General features: G+C 42.0%; 1 protein-coding gene across 1 annotated transcript in view; it reads right to left on the bottom strand.

Annotated features, from left to right (window-relative positions):
• MTUS2 (microtubule associated scaffold protein 2) overlaps positions 1–19,251 on the bottom strand; it is a 177,572-nt gene that overhangs the window by 47,170 nt on the left and 111,151 nt on the right. Inside the window, exons 5-6 of the mRNA XM_035542552.2 lie at positions 11,174–11,272; positions 5,222–5,430 (exon numbers count right to left, since the gene is read on the bottom strand). Of these exons, the coding sequence (XP_035398445.1) occupies positions 5,222–5,430; positions 11,174–11,272 (308 nt within the window). The remainder of the gene's footprint in view (positions 1–5,221; positions 5,431–11,173; positions 11,273–19,251) is intronic.

Consider the following 19,251-nt stretch of genomic DNA (forward strand, 5'->3'; position numbering starts at 1 on the left):
GTGGCATGGGTAACGAATGAGCCCTCAGGCTGCATAAGCTGTGGATGCCCCATCCCTGGAGGTGTTCAAGGCCAGGCTGGATGGGGCTTTGGGCAACCTGGTCTGGTGGGAGGTGTCCCTGCCCGTGGCAGGGGGTTGGAACTGGGTGGGCTTTAACGCCCCTTCCAACCCAAACTGTTCTGTGATAATGAATGAGAAGGATAAGTAAAGTCAGAAATGAGTACTGATGTACCTATTTGTAGGGCAGGCCCACGGCAGGACTTCTTCCACAATGTGGACTCACTTGCACAAGCTCTTTCATCACCAAAAATGCAGCAATTAGATGATCTCTGCCTCTGAGGTGCACCCCCTCTCCCTGGTCTAGCTAGGTCTCCCTGCTCCAGGCTTGTTCCCTATGGCCAGATGGCTGAGAGAGAGGGCTGGGCAACTGATAAAAGAAGAGGCAAAAACCTGCTGTGCCAACCATGCCCCTAATACCATGGTTTTCTAAGACCCAGTCCTGTGGGGCAAGGAGTAGGAGCGAGTAACTCACCCCTGGAGAAGCAGCAGCGGGCTGCAAGAGCAACATCATTTGGAGGGGCAGGAAGGGAGCGCAGCAAGCTCATTTCCCTGACTCAAATTGTGAGGCTGCAGAGCAGGTACAAAGGTTCTGCAGATGAGTTTTAAAATGCTAAATGCTGATGCTCAAGCAAGCCCAGCTGGAAGCTCATGATACCACCCCACGCACAGGCTCTATCCTCAGGCACCGCAGTCTCAGAGGGTCCATTTAGATAAGACATGAAATGCTGCTATCCTGTCACTGCATAGAGCTTTTCACTAGTGGACATAAGTGTCCTGGGGCAGGTGGAGCTGGAGACAGACCAGAAGTATTGCTTGCCAACTTCCTAGCCAAGCCAGCAGCAAGCCTTAGAATACTGTGGATATCCTATACTGCTCCAGGACAGCATGGTCTGCTCGCTTTGTCCCCTGCAAAACAGAAGGAAAAAAAGTGCAGGGAAGCTCTTGGCTTCTCCCTCTGCCCTCAGTGGCTTTTACACAGCCACTGCTATGACAACTGGTGCAGATTTTGTTTTTTGGGGTAGAAGAATGTATTAATGTATTTCCTTGGGAAGCGATGGGGTAGTTACATGACACTGGTTGGTGTATTGCTACTCACAGGACAGAAACATCACTCTTAAAAATACACACACACACATATTTGAATGGGCAAAAAAGTTTTCCTTGTCCTTCCTAGGACCAGTGTCCTAGTGTACCAGAGATATGAAATTATGTTTTGTTGTTGTTGTTGTTTTCCCCACCTGTTTATGTCCAGAAGGAGTTACCCTCCGGAATTTGTCACTTTGGGCTACTCTCCTTTAGGTGGCACTGTTACCACTTCCAAGAGGGACTGCTGCTGGCCATGCCGCTGAACAGGGCTGAAGCTGGGTCAGGACCATCACTATCACTGGGATGATAACGAGCCAGAGCAGGTCAGGAGTGACCCAAGTCAGCAGGGCTGCTCATGATACTTGCTCTGAAGAGTTTTCATGGTATCACTTCGGTTCCCACCAGCCAGTTTTCACTTTGGAGTATCTCTCATTGCATAAACTCAGCGTACGCCTCTTCAGATTAAGTTTGTAGTGGTTCTCAAAGTCAACAGGAGTTATGTGTGCATATCTGAGGGCCTGAACTAATTATTCTTCTAATTAAGTAATAGTTAAAAACAGCTGTCCACAGGCACTGCAATAATTACTTTTCAGAGATAGCTGAATGCCTGTCAGAACCACTGCTTTCATTTTTTGTCCAATGCCTGAGTCACCATCTGCTTTGATTGCTCAGGCTTTTCCCCAGAATAGCAAATTGGTCTAGCTGACATTTAATGGATCTGTATGAAGTTCTGCTACACGCTGTGCACTCCTTGATGCCCATTAAATTAATCTTGCCTGTTAAATTTTCAACTGAGAAGGAGAGATGGACAGAATACAATTCAGCATGGTCTGGAATAGCCAGAAAACAAATCCAACAAAACCGAGACAAAATGGTCAGGCAACCTTGAGGTTGCTACAGTAAGTGCTGAAAATTGGAAAGTGCTCAAAGAAACTGTCAGTGTGGACCAACACTCTTTACTACAAACTGACACTCTTTCTCCCACAGCTAAAGGTGGACTTTGCAGGCACTTGGGGGCAAACTGTGGTGGGACCAGTAAGAGCAGACGAAATCCTGCATTAAAGTCTGTGCAAGGATCCTTGCTCACATCTGGAGGACTGTGCAAGAACCACCTCTGTGCATGGGCACAGCTCAGTCCCTCTGACTGCACTGGGGGGCTGACATCGAGAAGTCTTTTAAAGAGCATTGGTGTTTCCGCCAGCTTTGGAGAGAGAACAGAAATAGTGTAAGCAAGACAAGATTATCATGGGCATGGGGACACTCCTACCTGTAGGCAAAACACCAGTCCTTGGGTGGGCTGTTAAGACTTAGTCCAGTCCTCACAGCCTGGGAGAGCATTTTCCATCAGAAATTAATCTCCAATACAGAGAAGAACCTCTGTTTCAGACATTATTTTGGTGTGGTGCAAGGAGACAGAGACATACCAAGATCAGGCTATAGGTGCCTATCAGCCCAAGGAGGTTCCCTAGCACTGAACTAGGATTGGGCCCCCTGTTTGCTTAACAGAACAGAACTGTCACTTGGACAAACCAAACCCAAACTTCTCTGGAGTAAGGCCCCACCTCATTCCTGAATGCATATTATCCCCTTGCCAAACTGCAGTCCTACTCAGACCTCAATCATTCTGCCTGCAGGCTTCTCAGAAACAAACACACACAATTTTTATTATTTTCATAATGGAAAAAAGTTTTTTTCCATGCTGCCCTAACTCAAAGCCAGACAAAGAGATTTTGTTCAAGTTTTCAGACAATAATGCCATCTCAGAAAATGTCCACAGATCATATTTTCGAATGCCACTCATAGACTTGGAAGTCTGTGTCTATGTTGCAAGGCAATGGACTGTGCAGTTATGCAATTACTTGAGTAGTCCCAGATCACCCCAATAGAACTACACTCTCAAGCACTGAAATGAAAGCAGCAGCAGCAAAAGCCCTTAGGCTTCCCTGGAGCTCTCAAATGAGACAGGCAAGTACCTCAGTTATGAATTCAGAACTTCGGTGCTGCAAATAGCCTTCTGGAAGTGCCCACTTACCTCCGTTCCCTAAAAATGAAGCCTAAGGCACCTGTCCTCCTAATGTGGGTACCACACCTGAGTGCCTAAAGATAATAACCATTGGGCTTGTGTGTGCTCATCATCCGTGGAAGCTGGGGTGTCTTTGACTGGGAGGGGTCCATGTTACACAGCTCCCAGCAGCCAGGGCAGCTCCTCTGGGGCTGGGTCGGGTGCTCTGCACTGCACTGGACAGTGATGTGCAGATGTATATATAAACCATAGATATACCCCTTATATATAATCCAGGATGGCCAGGCAAGCCCAAAAGGGACTGATGTGTGGGCTGAACAAGTAAGCAAGTCCAATAGTAGATTTGGAAAAAAATCTACATCTCATTCTGCCTAAGCCTGAAGGTGCTTATTTTTCACAGGTATCTTTTTTTTTTATTATGTTTTTAAACCTCCAAGTCCCCCCCAGAGACTGCTCTTCACAGTAATACTGCATTCAGAGCAGTATTACTGTGAAGCCCCAGCTGGTCTGGTTCTGATAGTGCAGAGGAACTGGGGAGATGAGGCACAGCTATGTCTGGCCAGGACTTGGAGAGGACTCTATTAAATGAAGTCCCTTGACACATTCACTTGAAGAGGCATTCTCAGGACAGATCTAACACACTCCAATAGGATGAGACTCAAAACTCAGCTGCAGCAGCTGTTCTCATTTAAAACATATCCAGAGGAGACGAAAGAGATATGCCCAAACTTTCAGAATTCCTTCAGCAAATTGTGAATGATGCATGAGATGAAAAATCCCTCCCCAGTGGACAACGCACAGACAAAACCGTGCAGACACTGCTGTGTCCTTTTTATTTATTTATTTATTTATTTATTTCCCTCTGCTTTAATCAAGGACACTCCACAGTCAGCTAGGAAAAAAAAAAAAAAAAAAAGAAAAGGCTCTACAAATGGCCATCGGGCCCAGAAATGCCAAGACTAAAGAAAAATAGAGGGGAAAAAATCCCTTGGGAAGGTATGTAAAATATTGAGAACTTTTAAAAAGTTCTCTGTTTTTTCAGTTCAGTCAAGCTCCCCCCAGCAAGATCAGCTCCTACTTAGGGAAAAGCGCGAACCATGGTATTTGTTTGAAGGTAACATTTCCCACTAATATAATACAAAACAAAACAAAAACAAAACTGAATAAAGTGTTTCAGAATTTGTGAAGACTGAAGCTCAGTTCTGTTCTTTTTTTTTTTTTTTTTCCCTTATTTAATATTGGAAGTTTACTCGTCTCTTCCAAAAGTAGACGAAGAGTCAATCAAGGACATTATCAAAACCTCGAGTCCTACTGCTGGTGATTATTTGCCAGCTGGACAGCTGCTTAACCTGAGATGGTACCAAATAGATGGGCATCAGGTGAACCAGGTCTGGACTGAAACAAATAATTCCCTCATGGTCACTGTGGTCATCTGTCAAACTTCACTCACTCTTTCTTGGATTTAGTGAACAAATAAGCTTCTCTAGTTATTGACAACATTTTCTTTATGTTCTCTATACCCGTTAAATGTAGTCTCCTAAATACTGTAGTAATGTTACTCCTACTTTGGAAACTGCACCTTTGTAACAGTGACCATTCTGCCTGATCTGTGGTGAGCAGGAACAGTAGATAAGTATTGTGAGAAAGCAGATCTTTTCCTTCATCCATCACTTTTTGTTGACTAAATGCATGGGTTATTTTTGCATTTGTTTGCAAGTGTCGATATCTCAGTTATATCCCCTATTCCTGCTATAAATCAGGGACTGGGACTTTTACATTTCTACATCCGCTTCGTCCATAAAAACATCCTGAAAGTCCTTCATTCTTGTAACAAAGGCTTCAGTTGCAATTCTTTCTCTTCCAGGTTCCTGAACTGTAATTCTTAAATACATGGTATCAAATGTATTTCCCTTCTCATAGTAACAATTGCAAAGAAATTACAGGCTTTGCTTCCAAGAACAGGATTTCAATGACTATGAAATACATTTGGGCAAGTGACTGACGTAAAGGCAAAGTACCTTTCCAATGTTAAAAAGTACCCATTGCACCTACCTGCCTGAAAAAGTGCTGTGTTGTTATCGCAAAGACATCAAACCCACAGCTGGCCCTTTTAAGCTCATCTCGAATGTTGCTTAATTGCCGGGACTGCTCATCGCACTTTTCCTTCAGTCTCTGGATGAACTGCTTTTCAGCATCTCGGCTCTCTCCTGGTTTGGGGGAGCATCCGTTCTTTGGGGTGGTTGACCTTTGCTTGGGATGTCCTGCAAAAGAGAGAAGAAAGGATCCTTGAGGTCAGTTACTTTATATGTATGGACATAATCTTTATGTGTATCTAAAGCCTTTGGGAATCAGTCCTATAAAATAAAAACATCTGTAGCATTCATGCAGATGTGTAATAACTTTCTAAAAAAGCAAGAGCACAGCAAAATATGTTTCCCTAGAGGCTAAAGCTCAAAGATTTGTAGGAGTCATTTCAACTCAGGATATGAGCCTTAAGGTCTGCTAGTTGTTGAGGAGAGTTCTCCTCATTGTGTCTTACTGAGAACTGAGGTTGTTAGAGTTGGGATTCAGCTCACCCATGTTAGACAACTGCAGAAACTGAGGCTTGCCTCTTGATGCGTGATGCCTGATTCTCCTCAAAGTCAATGCCAGAAAAGTGCACCTGCAGGTTGAGATTCACCTCATCCTACTGTGGATGTGGAAAACACTCAGATGACCTTCACGCTCTACACATGGTTTCTTTGGCCACCTGAACTCCAAGCGTGGTGACTTCACAGAACTGTCACTGCCCTGCGGAACCAGCCTTTGCAGTTTTCAGCTGGTCAACACATCTCTGTCTTTTGCTGCTCCATCCTCTTTGAAGCCAGGTACAGCATCCTCAGCAGAGATATATGTTACATCCCCACTGAAACAAACAGCAGAGAACCCACAGCAACTACTACATTTGTTTGCTCACTGGTTGTGTAATCAGCTCTGCACTGACTCACCATCCATGAGGGCCAAACCCACTGATTCTTACCAGAGCCCTTGGAGCTAGAAAGAAGACCATGAAATAACTGTATTTGAGGGGGTCTGTATATGGGAAAGTGAATCTGGTAGCAAGAAAGAAGATATGTTCTGACCTCACATAGGAATAGGCTGCCCCAAGAAGGTGCTAAAGTGAGCTTTGTTTCTCCTTTCTGTCTCTGGTGTAAGCTAGAGCAATAAAGAGGTCTGTGTGAAATTTTACCAGCAGTTGGCAGCTCAATAAGGACACTGACTATCTTATACCAGAAGGCTGTACTCCTTTTAGCAAAATCAGAGCAGTCAAGGCAGCATGAGCTGAATTCGTACATTTTTGCATATCCATATTAGTCAGCAAATTCTGGGTGCAGCCACTGTTTCCATACCAAGTTATGGGTATGTTACACTACAGGCAGAGAAAATAAAACCTAGAGTATGGTCACATCCTCTCTTTCTGGACATGTCTACACTCAGAATGTAGCAGAATTACATTTTCTTTTGCTACCACACTTGGAATTGCTAGGGAAGATGACTAATTGAACAAAACCCCATAAAACCTTCACTTAGTGTAGCTGTCTTCATGGAGACACCAAGTGGCGGTAGGGATCACAGCACTGTGTGTGCTTGCTCTTGATAAGCTGCTATAGGAAAGTGATATTTTTATCCTAAGTTCATATCCTGCTTGAGACAACTATCTATTTCTCTGGAGGTTAATACCTGGTTACAAGGATGAAGCAAAAAAGGGGCTGTGCTCTGGTGGCATCAGGTTGCTCAAGCCGTTACTTGGCCATTGTATTTTGTCTTAACTTTCTGAGAAGCCTCCCCTGAAAACATTTAGGGTCAGCTGGGCAACACCTTTGCACAGCTTACTCTGGCTTCTTACTACTCTCAGTTTCACATCAGCTGATGCTTTTTAACTCTTTCCTGAATACTGTTCAGAAATCTCTGGTTCTCTTCCTTGGTTTCTCCCACTAGTCTCAAGCTTTTAACCCAGGAGCTAGAGTCAGTAAGAAAAAGTGAGAAAATAGAGTCAGACACCTTGTTTCCAGGTGTTATTAGAGATGATGGGCACTGGCCTGAATACAGACAGAAGCTGAAAAATTCTGTGTTAGCAGGAAGGGTTAAGTATTCAAGAATCTGAGAAAAGGTGTCTTGTAGTTTTATGTATACAGTTCCTGAAAAATAATACAGAAAAACATTATCTCCAATCAGCCCTCAACAATGAATGTAACAGGGGACAGTATTCTGCTGTGGAGACTAACTACCCCTTTCCTAAAACAAAAATAAAAAGTTCTCCCACAGGGAAGCAGCTGGTGATATGAGTTTGAGCCAATTTGTAAAGAAATATATTGGTTCACGGGTAATTTCACAGACATGCTTTAGATATTTTAGATCTTTAAGACTGTGGCCTGGGTGTGCAAACGGATCCTTAGAGCAGTCTTACAAGGTCAGGCAGGAAAGCAGTACTACTTTGTCAGAGCAATGCCCCAGGGGTGTATTCCTACCATTTCAGATCCATTCCCAGCTTACATGGAGCCAGTGGGAGCATATCCTCCAACCTGCTCAACTATGTTCTTGCTCCAGGCTAAACTTACAGGGAGCCAGCCCCAGCAGAGATGCTCCCTCATGTCTTCAAGTATCTCATGCTGCTACTGCAAAGAGACACAACTACAAAACAGACTTTAAAACTCTTTGTGCCCATGACCCATATTTGCAAAGAGGAATACCAGGTTTTGCAAGATGTCAGGATTAACTTTGTGATGTTGCAAGACCCAAATAATACAATAGAGGATGTCAAAGAGGACTTTCTGGCATTAAGAACCAGCAATGTCATTGCCCTCTATCTATTTTCATGTCAATTTAAGCCTGTACACTCTTTCTTTATCTTTCTTTCTCCCTTTCTCTCTCTCTCTCTTTCTCTTTCTCTCTCTTTCTTTCTCTATTTCTCTCTCCTTCTTTCTCTCTCTCTCTCTCCCTTCCTTCCCTTCCTTCCCTTCCTTCCCTTCCTTCCCCTCTTCCTCTCTTCCTCTCTTTCTTTCTCTCTTTCCAAGAATGATATTTTCTTACAGATTCTTTCTTTCATTTTGGGCTTTCATTAGGGGCTGTCTATTTCATAAAGGGGCTCTTAACTGGACCGTAGGTATTATCACAAAATAAGCCATTTGTAAAAACAACAGCTGTGAATATCTGTCTTTTTAGTATAAAAATCTCTCTCTGTTTATGCAGCATTGTGATGTTGCAAGAGAAGCCACAGATAGAAGTGTAGGAGGAAGCCCTTGAAATCAGTCCTGTTTTAATTAAAACAGGAACACAACAATGGGATAAAACCTATTGTTTTATTTTATATCTTTCTAGCTTTCCCGTTCAGTGGAAGATTTTAAGTGCATATCTCCATGTTGTCCTTGTCAGTATTATAAGCTGTCCTTTTAAATTAAACTGTGATATTCTCCTTAGGGATAAATCTGAATTTCTCAGTTCATTTGGGCCTGAAAAGCAGCTTACTAAGCTTATTCTACCACTGATGTTTCTCTTCTGTTGCTCTGCACAAAACAGGGTGTATGTTAATGATGCTGGCCCTGATCCTGAATGTCCTTTTTGCTGATGGTGGAACCAGGGGAGCAGATCCACTGTTCGTTAAAATAACTGAATGCCTTTGATCTGCTTCAAAACTCCCAGGTCTTTTTTATTTACCTGAGCATTTGAACTGAGGTGCCATAACAGGTAGACAGTCATAATTAACTCAGTCCATGAGGACTTACGTGGGGTATGCAATTTATTTGCCTCTCAATTGTCCAACTTTCAACATTTTGCTAAGGAAAGTGAGGACATTGCTTTGAGAGTACTGATGACATGTAATCTGTAGAGTGACAGATATCAGACTAGATGTCACATTCCTCCAACGGAGTGGAGGGAGAGCATCTGCATCTATGTACACTTGTGTCCATACACAGATCTCAGGAATGGTATTGAATCAATAGATAAACTTAAGATCCTTTCAAGACTGCATTTCAAAACTTCTTTGCTAGTCTTTAGGAGTATTGATCCAAATTCTAAAGATTAGATCCAAGGCTAAAAAAAAATCATATTCAATCCTCCTGGAACAGTGTTGGTATGACAACCAGAAACAGATCAGGAATTGCAAATGGACAGGCCAATAACAGGGAAAACAATCTAGAAATGGCACTCAGAAATATTAGAACCTGTTTCAAGGCCACTTATAGCTGTGCTGGAGATGCCTGTGGAAGCCATTCCTGCCACAAACTATAAATGCTGCATGGATTAGTGACCCTGGTGGGACAAAGGCTGTGATACTGCCTCTTAGTCCCTGCTACACTTGCTCCTTGTCCTGTTTAATGGTTTCTTTAATTATTTTGTGAAATTGTTGAATAGGTGAAAAGATTCTCTTTCTTTATTGTTTTGTTATTGCTGTTATTTCAAAGAATGCTCAAGGCTACTCTAAAGAAAATAAATGAACATGAGGTTTATTTTTTTATTTGATCCTTACAGTGCTAAACAATTTTAGGCCAGAATTTCGGACAACCAAACTTACAAAATCCTAAATGAACCTGACAGAGAGAGGGTAGGTACTCAACCTCCCACGTACCCAACTCCCATGAAAGTTTAATTTCAAGTTTTGATGCAACGTGAATTGGAATTGCCAAGTCCTAAGCCTTGAAAATCAGCCAACCAATGGAAATTTCAGCTTCTTTAAAACCCAGCAAATCCACCATACAAATATGCCCGTGTTTCATTTTGCTTTCTAATTCTAGTGGAAGCAAACCAGCATGCTTCTGTAGCATGCTTCTACAACCACAATCAGTGCTGGTTCTTAAACTGGACTCCCACTGTTATAAACATTGGTGAGCTGCTAGTCTGGCACTCTTTGCAGTAATTTTTTCTTTGGGTCTCTCTTAGTGACCTCACCAGATCCAAAATAGCCTGACAATTATACAATTCAGAGGACAGTGTTAAGTTCACCTTTCTACCCTAGCATCTGAGGAAGGAGAATTCTGAGTCTTGTTGGTGTCTAGGAAGGTTAAATTTAAGTTTCCATTTTTATTTTGTTGGTTGGGAAGTAAAATAGGCACTGAGTTCAGTAAGAATGAAGAGACTTGATGCAAATTACAGGAGCTGAAGAGCTGCTTTAGATGTTTTATTCTTCACTGTCAAATGGAGAAACATGGAGTTCTACTCCCCATATTTATTACTCAGGTATCACACTGTTGCATATATGACATTTAAATTATTTAAGTAGAGTCTGAAAAATGATGCAGCATATTAGAAGACAGCAAGCACAACAAAATCAGTGGGACTATTCACATTCATTTCAGAAACATTTAAAATCAGTCAAAAGGCCAGCCTTACAAAAGTCTTCAGGTCCCTTATATATTTCTTACTGTGCACTAGTTGACATAAATAGAAATAAGTTCTCTTCATTTTAGTACCTAAACAATGGCATAATGGCATTCTTTACAAATACTATAACCTCGTGCTTGCATCTAATATTAAGGGAGAAATTGACAACACCTCAATAGCAGTGTGAAGCTCATTTCTACAGATGATCTCTTTTCTAATTATGCAAGGAAGTAATGCAGGAAATATATTGCTTCTGCACAACAGTGACAGTAGATTCTAAGAAAAAAACTATCATTTTAAGTAATTGTTTGAGGTGTCTTTTGTTTCACTATATCTGTTCTCTTTTTAAATAAGAAAATTATAGCGGTCCAAGAAATGTTCCTATGCCCTTAAACATATAATAGCAACAACTCTTTGTTTTGAAAGAGAGATGATTGCAAGGTGATAACAAAGAAAACATAAAGCTATTCAGCTCATGCATTGCTATGAAAAAGCCTGCTGTACCCACAGCCAGCTCAATGAACCTTGGATATAATCAATCTTCACTCAACAATAGTAGGTCCCAGATTTCAGTGTATTAACTAGAGATGCAAAGTCGGCAACTTTAAATCTTCCCTGAAAGAGTGCTTTTGGGTTCATAAATACCTGGTGAATGGAGCTTGGTGGCTGTTACTGCTGATCTCTTAGGGGATGAGACAGCTGGTCTGCTAGCATCCTGATCTTTTTGTGCTTCTTTCTTCACACCTGTTTCAGAAAAATAATAATACATAAAGGTAGAAAGAAACCCATTTTATAATTCTATTTGTAATTGCAGAGAACTACATCACTAAGATACATATCAGGATGGCAAAATACAAATATTTCACCAGAACACATACTGGCATTTGCACAGAGAGAATGATGCGACACAGTACTCCTGTGTTGGATGCCAACTTGTCATTTCTGCAAGCATGACTGTTTGCATGTGGCTGAGCTGACTTGCGCAGCAATAGGGAAGGGCAAAAGAAAGCCTTACACACTAATTTTGTTCTTTGGCCGTCTGCACAGTGGCCATTAAGGCACAAACAGCTACACAGGTAGCCCATACTAGCTGTTCTGGGCTCCAAGTCCTGTCTCTACCCTGCTGTGCATCCTCAGCCATTCTGGGCTGGAAGAGAAGCTGAGTAGGACTGTGCAAAGCTGACTTAAGTCACCTGCCTCTTCTGCAGGGCACTGCAACGTTTTCCCTAGAGATCACCCTTCCCAGTTAGAAAGTGCCTTTCATAGTGATTGGCTTTACCAAGAAGATCTCATACAGTCAAGAGATGAGCTTCTGCAGAGCTAGAAGCAGGCAGGAGGTGTCAGGGCTCTGCTGGATGCGGTGCCCCAGGCAGGAGAGTCGATGTCTGCAGAGGAACAGAGAGGTGCAACACACCCAGTGCACAAACCTAAAACACGCTGTGCCAATGCAGGACACAGCGGGACCACACCATTGCCTTGCTGTCCACAAGGCTGAGGCAGCACCTGGTCTGTGCTCGCCTGTGACCCAGGCATGTGCCAGGCTGCCTCCCCTCCTTCTTCTCCTCTCTGTGACTCTCCAGACTACTTCTTACCTCTGCCTTTCTCCTTTCTCCTGCAGCTACTCATCCTTCCCACTGACAACATGATGCCCCAGGGCTCTCTTGGGTTCTGATCTTTAGAAACTTTGCGCTAGCTTTTTCCTTTGCTTTTGCAGTGGGAGATTCCTTGGTTACAGGCTCAGGATGGTCTGCTGGTTGTTCAAGCTCTGCAGTCAGAGCAGCCACACAAACTCAGCTTGCCCTTTCTGCCCACACAACTGCCACAAAAGTAGCTGTGGGGACTATGCTGAGTGTGTGAACACAAAAACCCTGCCCTGTGACAGTCACAGCCACAGGATTTCAAGCAGAAAACACTCCCAAGGAATTAAGATTGAACAACAAGAAGAAGCTAATCCCTGAGACATCAATGTATTCTCCTGTTTGGTTTCCTTTTTAACAGTTAGTGTTTGTTGGGGGTTGCATAGTTTGCAGGACTGTGTGGCAGCCCCTGGATTCAGAGGAAAAGCGAAAAGATTTCTCATAAAGGAAAAACAATGTTTGCCTTATTAGCTTTCACATCTCTCATGAGTACATTCACAGAAGTCTTGCAGGAAAATGACCCACAGAAGCTGAAGTATCTGAAGCAGGAAAACAAAACCATATTTTTTTTATGCTACCTAAAGACAGCATCAGTCCAAAAACTAGCAGTGTCTTCCATTTTGCTCAATGCAAATGTGCTCTGGTTATTTCAACAGTGGAGAAAAGTGGTAATTTTATATGGGTAAAAAAAAAATAGTGGTAATTTTATATGTTCATTACTTTCAGGGACACTTTGACCAGCTTTCCCCCATCTGTAAAGCCACAGCTGGTCACAACTGCAGTATCAGGCTTATCTTTGATGCCTCGGTTGCCCTTCCACCTCTGCCTGGGTCAGGACTTGCAAGCAGCGAGCTGCAGATGCAGCATTCGCCACGCACCACAAGCCGCGGTTCATGTTTTCTAGCACTGTCTCAGCATTTGCTTGTGGAGCATGCCTGGGAAGAGCATGGGTACACAAACAAGCCCTGAGTCCAACTGTATTTTCAAGAGGATGGCACAGGAGGAGGTCTAACACTCTCTCTGACTCCCTCCCACCCTTCACAGGAAAATCACCCCATCAGTCATCACTAGCTGGTAAAGACTGAACTCTTCATAGTTTGGTCCATCTCTGTTTTCTCTGCTGTTTGTAAATTGGAGATGTTGAGGCTGCGATTCTTGTTTGTGATAAATACTTTCTGCAGCGAAGTGACTGAGGACATAAATTTCCCGCATCTGCCACCTGCTACACCGCACTTTACTACAGAGCAGGACATAAAACAAGTTTATGGTGCCATGTCATTACTAAGGACTGAGTGAAAGCAACCTGAGATGGGAGTTGTGAGACAAAAACAGAGCTTGTTTTATACGATATAGTTTATAAGGTTACAGATTTGAGCATTACTTTTTCCATGGCAGTCAGGTCTTGGTTTTAATGTGGTTTTCAGAATAAGAATACAGTGTGTAAATGGGCCATGCACCAAGCTCCTCTGTAAATTTTTCTACAGCAGATGTCAAGCACGTACAGTGGTAGAATCATAGGGGAAGTGTTTTCCTTTTGCTTTCAGCAGTAACAAAGGGCATACAAATACTTAACTAATTTTGGTTTTGAGAAGTTTTGAATGAGGAACACCTGGGGAATTAGTTAAGGCTCTTAACCTTAATCACAAAGCAAGGAGCAACAATTCCCCAATTAGAGCTCAGGTGAAAACAAAACAAAACAAAACAAAACAAAACAGAGAAAAGCAGCAAAAAAGCCCTGAGAGCTCCATCACTCTGCAGAGGGCGAAGTGAGGTCTGTGGATTGCAGCCAGAGCCATGCATGGATGGTGGTGCCCGTCAGGGGCTGCTGCACAGGAGAGATCAGCAGAGTGAGCCTCAAGCAGGTTGCGACAAAGAGGCAAGTAGATATCTCGGCAAGGATGGGAGAGAAGGATTAATAACAAAGGGAGTAAATGGAGATAACTGCCCTCCATTAGTTTGTAAGGTTATTTGGGTTCTCCTTCCCAAGCTGAAGCATCCTGGTGGCTGCTCTGTGGCCCTCCTTAGCAGGGAGGGATTTAGGAAGTGTGCAGAAGGCAAAAGACAGGACAGTCCCCAGGAACAAACTGCTATTGCTCTGCTAAACTCACCACCCATGAGCAAATCTTAAGAAAAGAGATGTCCTTGGCATCAGACTTCAGATAAAATTTGTGCCGAAAGTTTTCCTAAAAATGTTTTTTTTTTTTTTTTTTTTTTCTTTTCCTTTGTAACAACTGTTAGCTTGTTAAAAGAGAAACATTCAGAAACCCTGTTGACTTCAAGAGAAGTTCCTGCAGGGAAGATTAATTTCTAAATGATGAGAGTTTGGGTTCAGAATTTTTCATTTCCCAGAAATCTGGAATTTCAAGTCTAAAATAGTCTGTCCAAATGCTTAAAAAAAGAGAGCAACTTAGGATACAAGACAAACATTTCGGTCATTACAATGGGCTTGAATGCATGGAAAGCCTTAAATAATGCTCTGATCATCATATTGAGTATGAAAAGTCAAAAGGTATGGTGCATACAATCAAAATAATAGAAAATATGTCAGATACAATTTAAAAAGGAAACTAAGCATCACAAGTGTACATTTCTTGAAGCTGCACACTGTTTGAATTTTGATTTTTTTTTTTTTTTTTTTTAAAGTGTATTCATTCTGACCAAGAACAAACTTTACTTCAAACTCTAACTATTATTGCCTGCAGACTGGAAACGTGGAACTCCAGTTAACTCTGTACTAAATGATAGTATAAATCTCTCAAAGTTTTCTCTCTTTTAAAAGCTATTCTTGCATGCAGAAATAGAAATTTCAGGCCATAAGGTAACTGTGAGCATAAATACTTGCTAGTGTTTTCTACTGCTGTGATTACGAATGCATCCCCATGCACAGTTCTGTAAAGGTATTTACATTTCCTAATTAACATACAGTCTGCTTCAAACCGAACACAAGGAGCAAAGAAAAAATCATTAGAAAAAATGTAAAAAAAAAAAAAAAAATCATTAGAAATAAATGTAAAAAACACTTCAGACATGTTAAATCATTCAGCAATCACCTGGAAGATAGCAGACAAAGAAAGCTGCTTGTCCACTCTCTCAGCAGTGCTGAACGCTAGCCAGAAACCAGAACTAAACACACACTATCTGAGACGTCTTCTCCAGGGCTGCTGCAGAATCAGCACGTGTACGTACATGTACCTTTCTGAGTCTTTAAAAGCCAGTAAAATGAGATAGGCTTCAATCTGCTTACACATTTCAGATTGAAAACTTTCTGTTACCTTACACATTGAGTATTTTTTCCGAAACAGACCCTAACATGCTGCAGACACCATTAACAATTCAATGGGACAGGCTGCACTTGGTCGGATTCCAGCTGTTCTCAGGTGTGTTTTATAAGTTAAGTAATGCACTTTGTGAGTTTGAAAAACCCCAAGGAAGTGTTTCCGGTCACTCACAGACACAGATAGCCACTTCGAGCTTGCTTCTGCTTTTCCCCCCTGATACCCATGGCTGGTCATGTCCTTGGTGAGTAATTACACATCCACGCATGCACTGCTTGAGACAAAATGAGCAAAGCTGGAAATATGACGGATTCTGTGGAATAAGAGCAGTCTAATTCCCTCTAGAGACTCTGTATGTCCTGTGATCTATGAGTCACTGAAAGGCTTTGAATAAATAAGTAGATGTAGAAGAAAGACTACATATTTGTTGAACTAGAAACTGCTAATGTTTGTACTTTTCCCTTTGTTTTTGTTTCAAATTTAAAGCCAATCTGATGAGAAAAAAAAAAGATAAGGACAAGGGCTATTTCAGCAACTTGTCTAAAAGTGATTGCTTGCTTTCTTTATTAAAAAAATAAGTCTGGTATTAAAAAAATAAAGGAAAAAAATGAAGAAATTAACTGTTTTTTGGACTAAATAGAAAAACTCAGAGTAACTTAGAACACCTGAAGTTAGCTGCAGAGATAAGATAGCTACTCTTCCTCTTACTGTCATTTTACATGGATCCCACAGCATTTTATTGTTACTTCCTCACAGAGTTGTGCTATGGCAAGTTTCAGAGTAAAGTTCCTGGGAAAGAGGTTGGAAAATTTGCAGTTGAATGTCCCACTTTCACATGCAGCATCTACTCCATATCCCTATACCCAGTACAGGAATGAATGAGAACCACTATATATTTACTGTTCAGCTTTTAATGGAAAGAGTTTGCAAAGGAGAACACAGCAGCAGCCGACTCATCCCCTTCTAGCCCTGCAAGCACTCTGGTGCTCATTTTTTGCCCCCTCACACTGACCTGAGCTCATCCCTCTCCCTCCTGTTGAGGTTGTGTTGTCTGGATTTTGCAGCAGCTGGTTAAAAGAAGCACATTTTACACTGTGAGCTTGCCGGTGAGGGCTGGGATAACACTGGCCTCCTATTTTTCATCTTGACTGATCATATTTAGCAGTCTGCCCTGTTACGTATGATTTACCGGTACTTGTAAAAGCTCAGGAATTGACTGGGTTAGTTTCTGAACAATACTTTTGATCGTCTTTAATTTAATGGGCCAAGTAGAAACAAGCTGCTCAAGTGAATTCTTTATTGCTACTGTCATTGCACATGAATTATGATGTTTCTTATGGGGAATAACAGTCACTTGTCTGTGAGATAAACATTAAATAATAGCCACGCTGAAATAGGTATTCTGTAACACGCACACCCCCAAAACCCCACAACAAGATATATAGAATATAAAACCCTTCAGCTCCCTAATTTCGTAGACTGTTGTCTGACAAGTCCAGCCTGCTGGATAGAGCTGAGGTCTGGAACAGGAGGCAACCTGATGGTTGGCAGTTTGGATCAGGAGTGTGGGCACACACAGGGGAGTCCGGAGCTGTATCAGTATCTGAGGGTAAGCCAAATTATCAAAGCACAGCACAGTTCTGGGGGGTTCTGTATTCTGAGAGAAGGATGTGGCTGAACGAGACTAGACAGGGATGAGGCTGTTGAGGAAGCTGTATTACATGAAGGGAATAAAAACTGTGCAGAGGTGGTCAGATGTAAACCTCAAATCCTTATACACAATGATTGAGACACACTTTCTTTTTATCCCTGAATTGCATGCAAGTCCTACTGTCCTCGTGGGAGCCAGGCACTCAGTACTCAGTACAGTAGAAGACCTACCATTCAGCTCTCTTCCCCCAAGTTATTCCTCCGGAGTGTGCGAAAGAGCACCACACTACAAAATAACACATCGGTGGCACACCATTTTTACATGTGTGGGCCTAAGATGTTCTTGGCACACAGAATTGTACACACCTCCTGTGCTGGAGGGACCAATCCTCTGATCCAGCCTGCTCTTGACCATCTTACCATCTTGACGGCCCTCCACTGGGCTCACTTCAGTATGTCACATCGTATGTTACATCGTTCTTGTCCTGGGATTCCACAAACTGGACACAATTGTGAGTGGTCTCAAGTGCTGAATGAGGGGAAATGACTTGATCCACGCTCTCACTAATATAGCCCAGTGTACAGCTGGCCTTTCTTCCTGCAAGGGCACATTGCAGAGCTGCTTTCCAGCCAGCTGGCCCCAGCCTGTCCTGTTGCATGCCGTTATTCTCCACCATCTGCCTTTGTTGAACATCACGAAGTTTCTGCTGACACGTTTCTCCAGCCTGCTGAAGTCCCTCTGAACTGCAGCCCTACCCTCCAGCATACTGACTAGCTCCCTCTGATTTGCTATCATCTGTCAACTTGCTGAGGGAGTGCTCTATCCCATTGCTCAGGTTTTCAATGAAGATGGTAAGCAGTATTTGCTCAGTATCAATCCCTAACGGATGCCAAAATAACTATCTGCCAGCTGGGCTTCGTACCTCTGATCTCAACACCCTGATGCTGATGCTCTAGCCATTTTTCCACCCATGTTAATTGATCATCTGAGGTCTGCAGAAAGTTGAGATACTCTAGGACCTTCCCAGACAGTCACAGAAGAACCTGAGCATGAAAAGGGAACTGCAGAAAGAGGTTTTAGGCCATATGTATCCTTTTCTTTTTTTTTTTTTCTTTTTTTTTTTTTGTCCAAATTATGACAGAATTAGATCCTGGTTTGATTTAGAATCTCAGTTGTCCCATGGTGGGCATTAACCTATGTGGTTTGTAAAACAGATACCCCAGAGGGTGAGCAATTGTTAATCTGCTGCCTCTGAACATTTCTTTCTGCAGATATTCCCACATTTTCAGATAAATTTAAAACAGAAAATTCAGTATGTGTGTGCCTCAAAGATCACATTTTTATCAGTGTGTGGAAGGAGGAGGCCTATATGTTTTCTAAGGTGGAAGCTGGTGTAAAGTTCCAGATGGAGAGCTACTTCCACCTAAGTCTTTAAACAGAATATGAAGCAGTAACAGAAATGGTAAGTACTAATTGGGTTATCACTGCATTTCTCAAAACAGTTAAGAAGTTTAAGTGAAATTAAAGGATCTATCTTGGTTTTTCCTCTCAAGTATGTTTTCTTTTTTTTTTTGTTCTTTTGTGGTTGTTTTTTTTTTGTGTGTGTGTGTGTGTTTTTTTTCCTTTTTCTATATATTGACAGGTATGCAAATCTGAAAGGAGTCTAATAACACACAAAAAATGGCTGTGCAAGACACTGAATGCTAATTAACTGCAATTCTTCAGTAGACCAGTCAAAAACCATTTAGTTCATGTTTTCAAAACAATTTTCATGACAATGAATTACCACTGCTATTGTCTCTTGCCAGAGTTTTTTTGATCATCTGAATCACTGCAAAGCAACAGCTATAAGGATCCATTTTCGTTAATTAAAGGTGATCTATGCTGTAGTCCAATTTATTTGTCAAGCAATTTGAGTGCAATATCAGTAGTATAATCTCTCTTAAGCACCTGTCTTTTTTTTTTTCAATGAGAATTTGCAGCACAGGTGCTCTTCTCAGGTAACATCTAGCACATGAAAGCTTCAATGTGATTTTTGTTATTTTCTACTCATCAGTACAGGTAGATATGCTCCTTTTTGAATTCATTTCTTACTCATACATAGTTAAAATCATGTACCTCTCTGAAATACAAATGCATTTCTTACATCACCTGACATTC

This window comes from Cygnus atratus, chromosome 1, assembly GCF_013377495.2.
Source record: "Cygnus atratus isolate AKBS03 ecotype Queensland, Australia chromosome 1, CAtr_DNAZoo_HiC_assembly, whole genome shotgun sequence".
Classification (NCBI taxonomy): domain Eukaryota; kingdom Metazoa; phylum Chordata; class Aves; order Anseriformes; family Anatidae; genus Cygnus; species Cygnus atratus.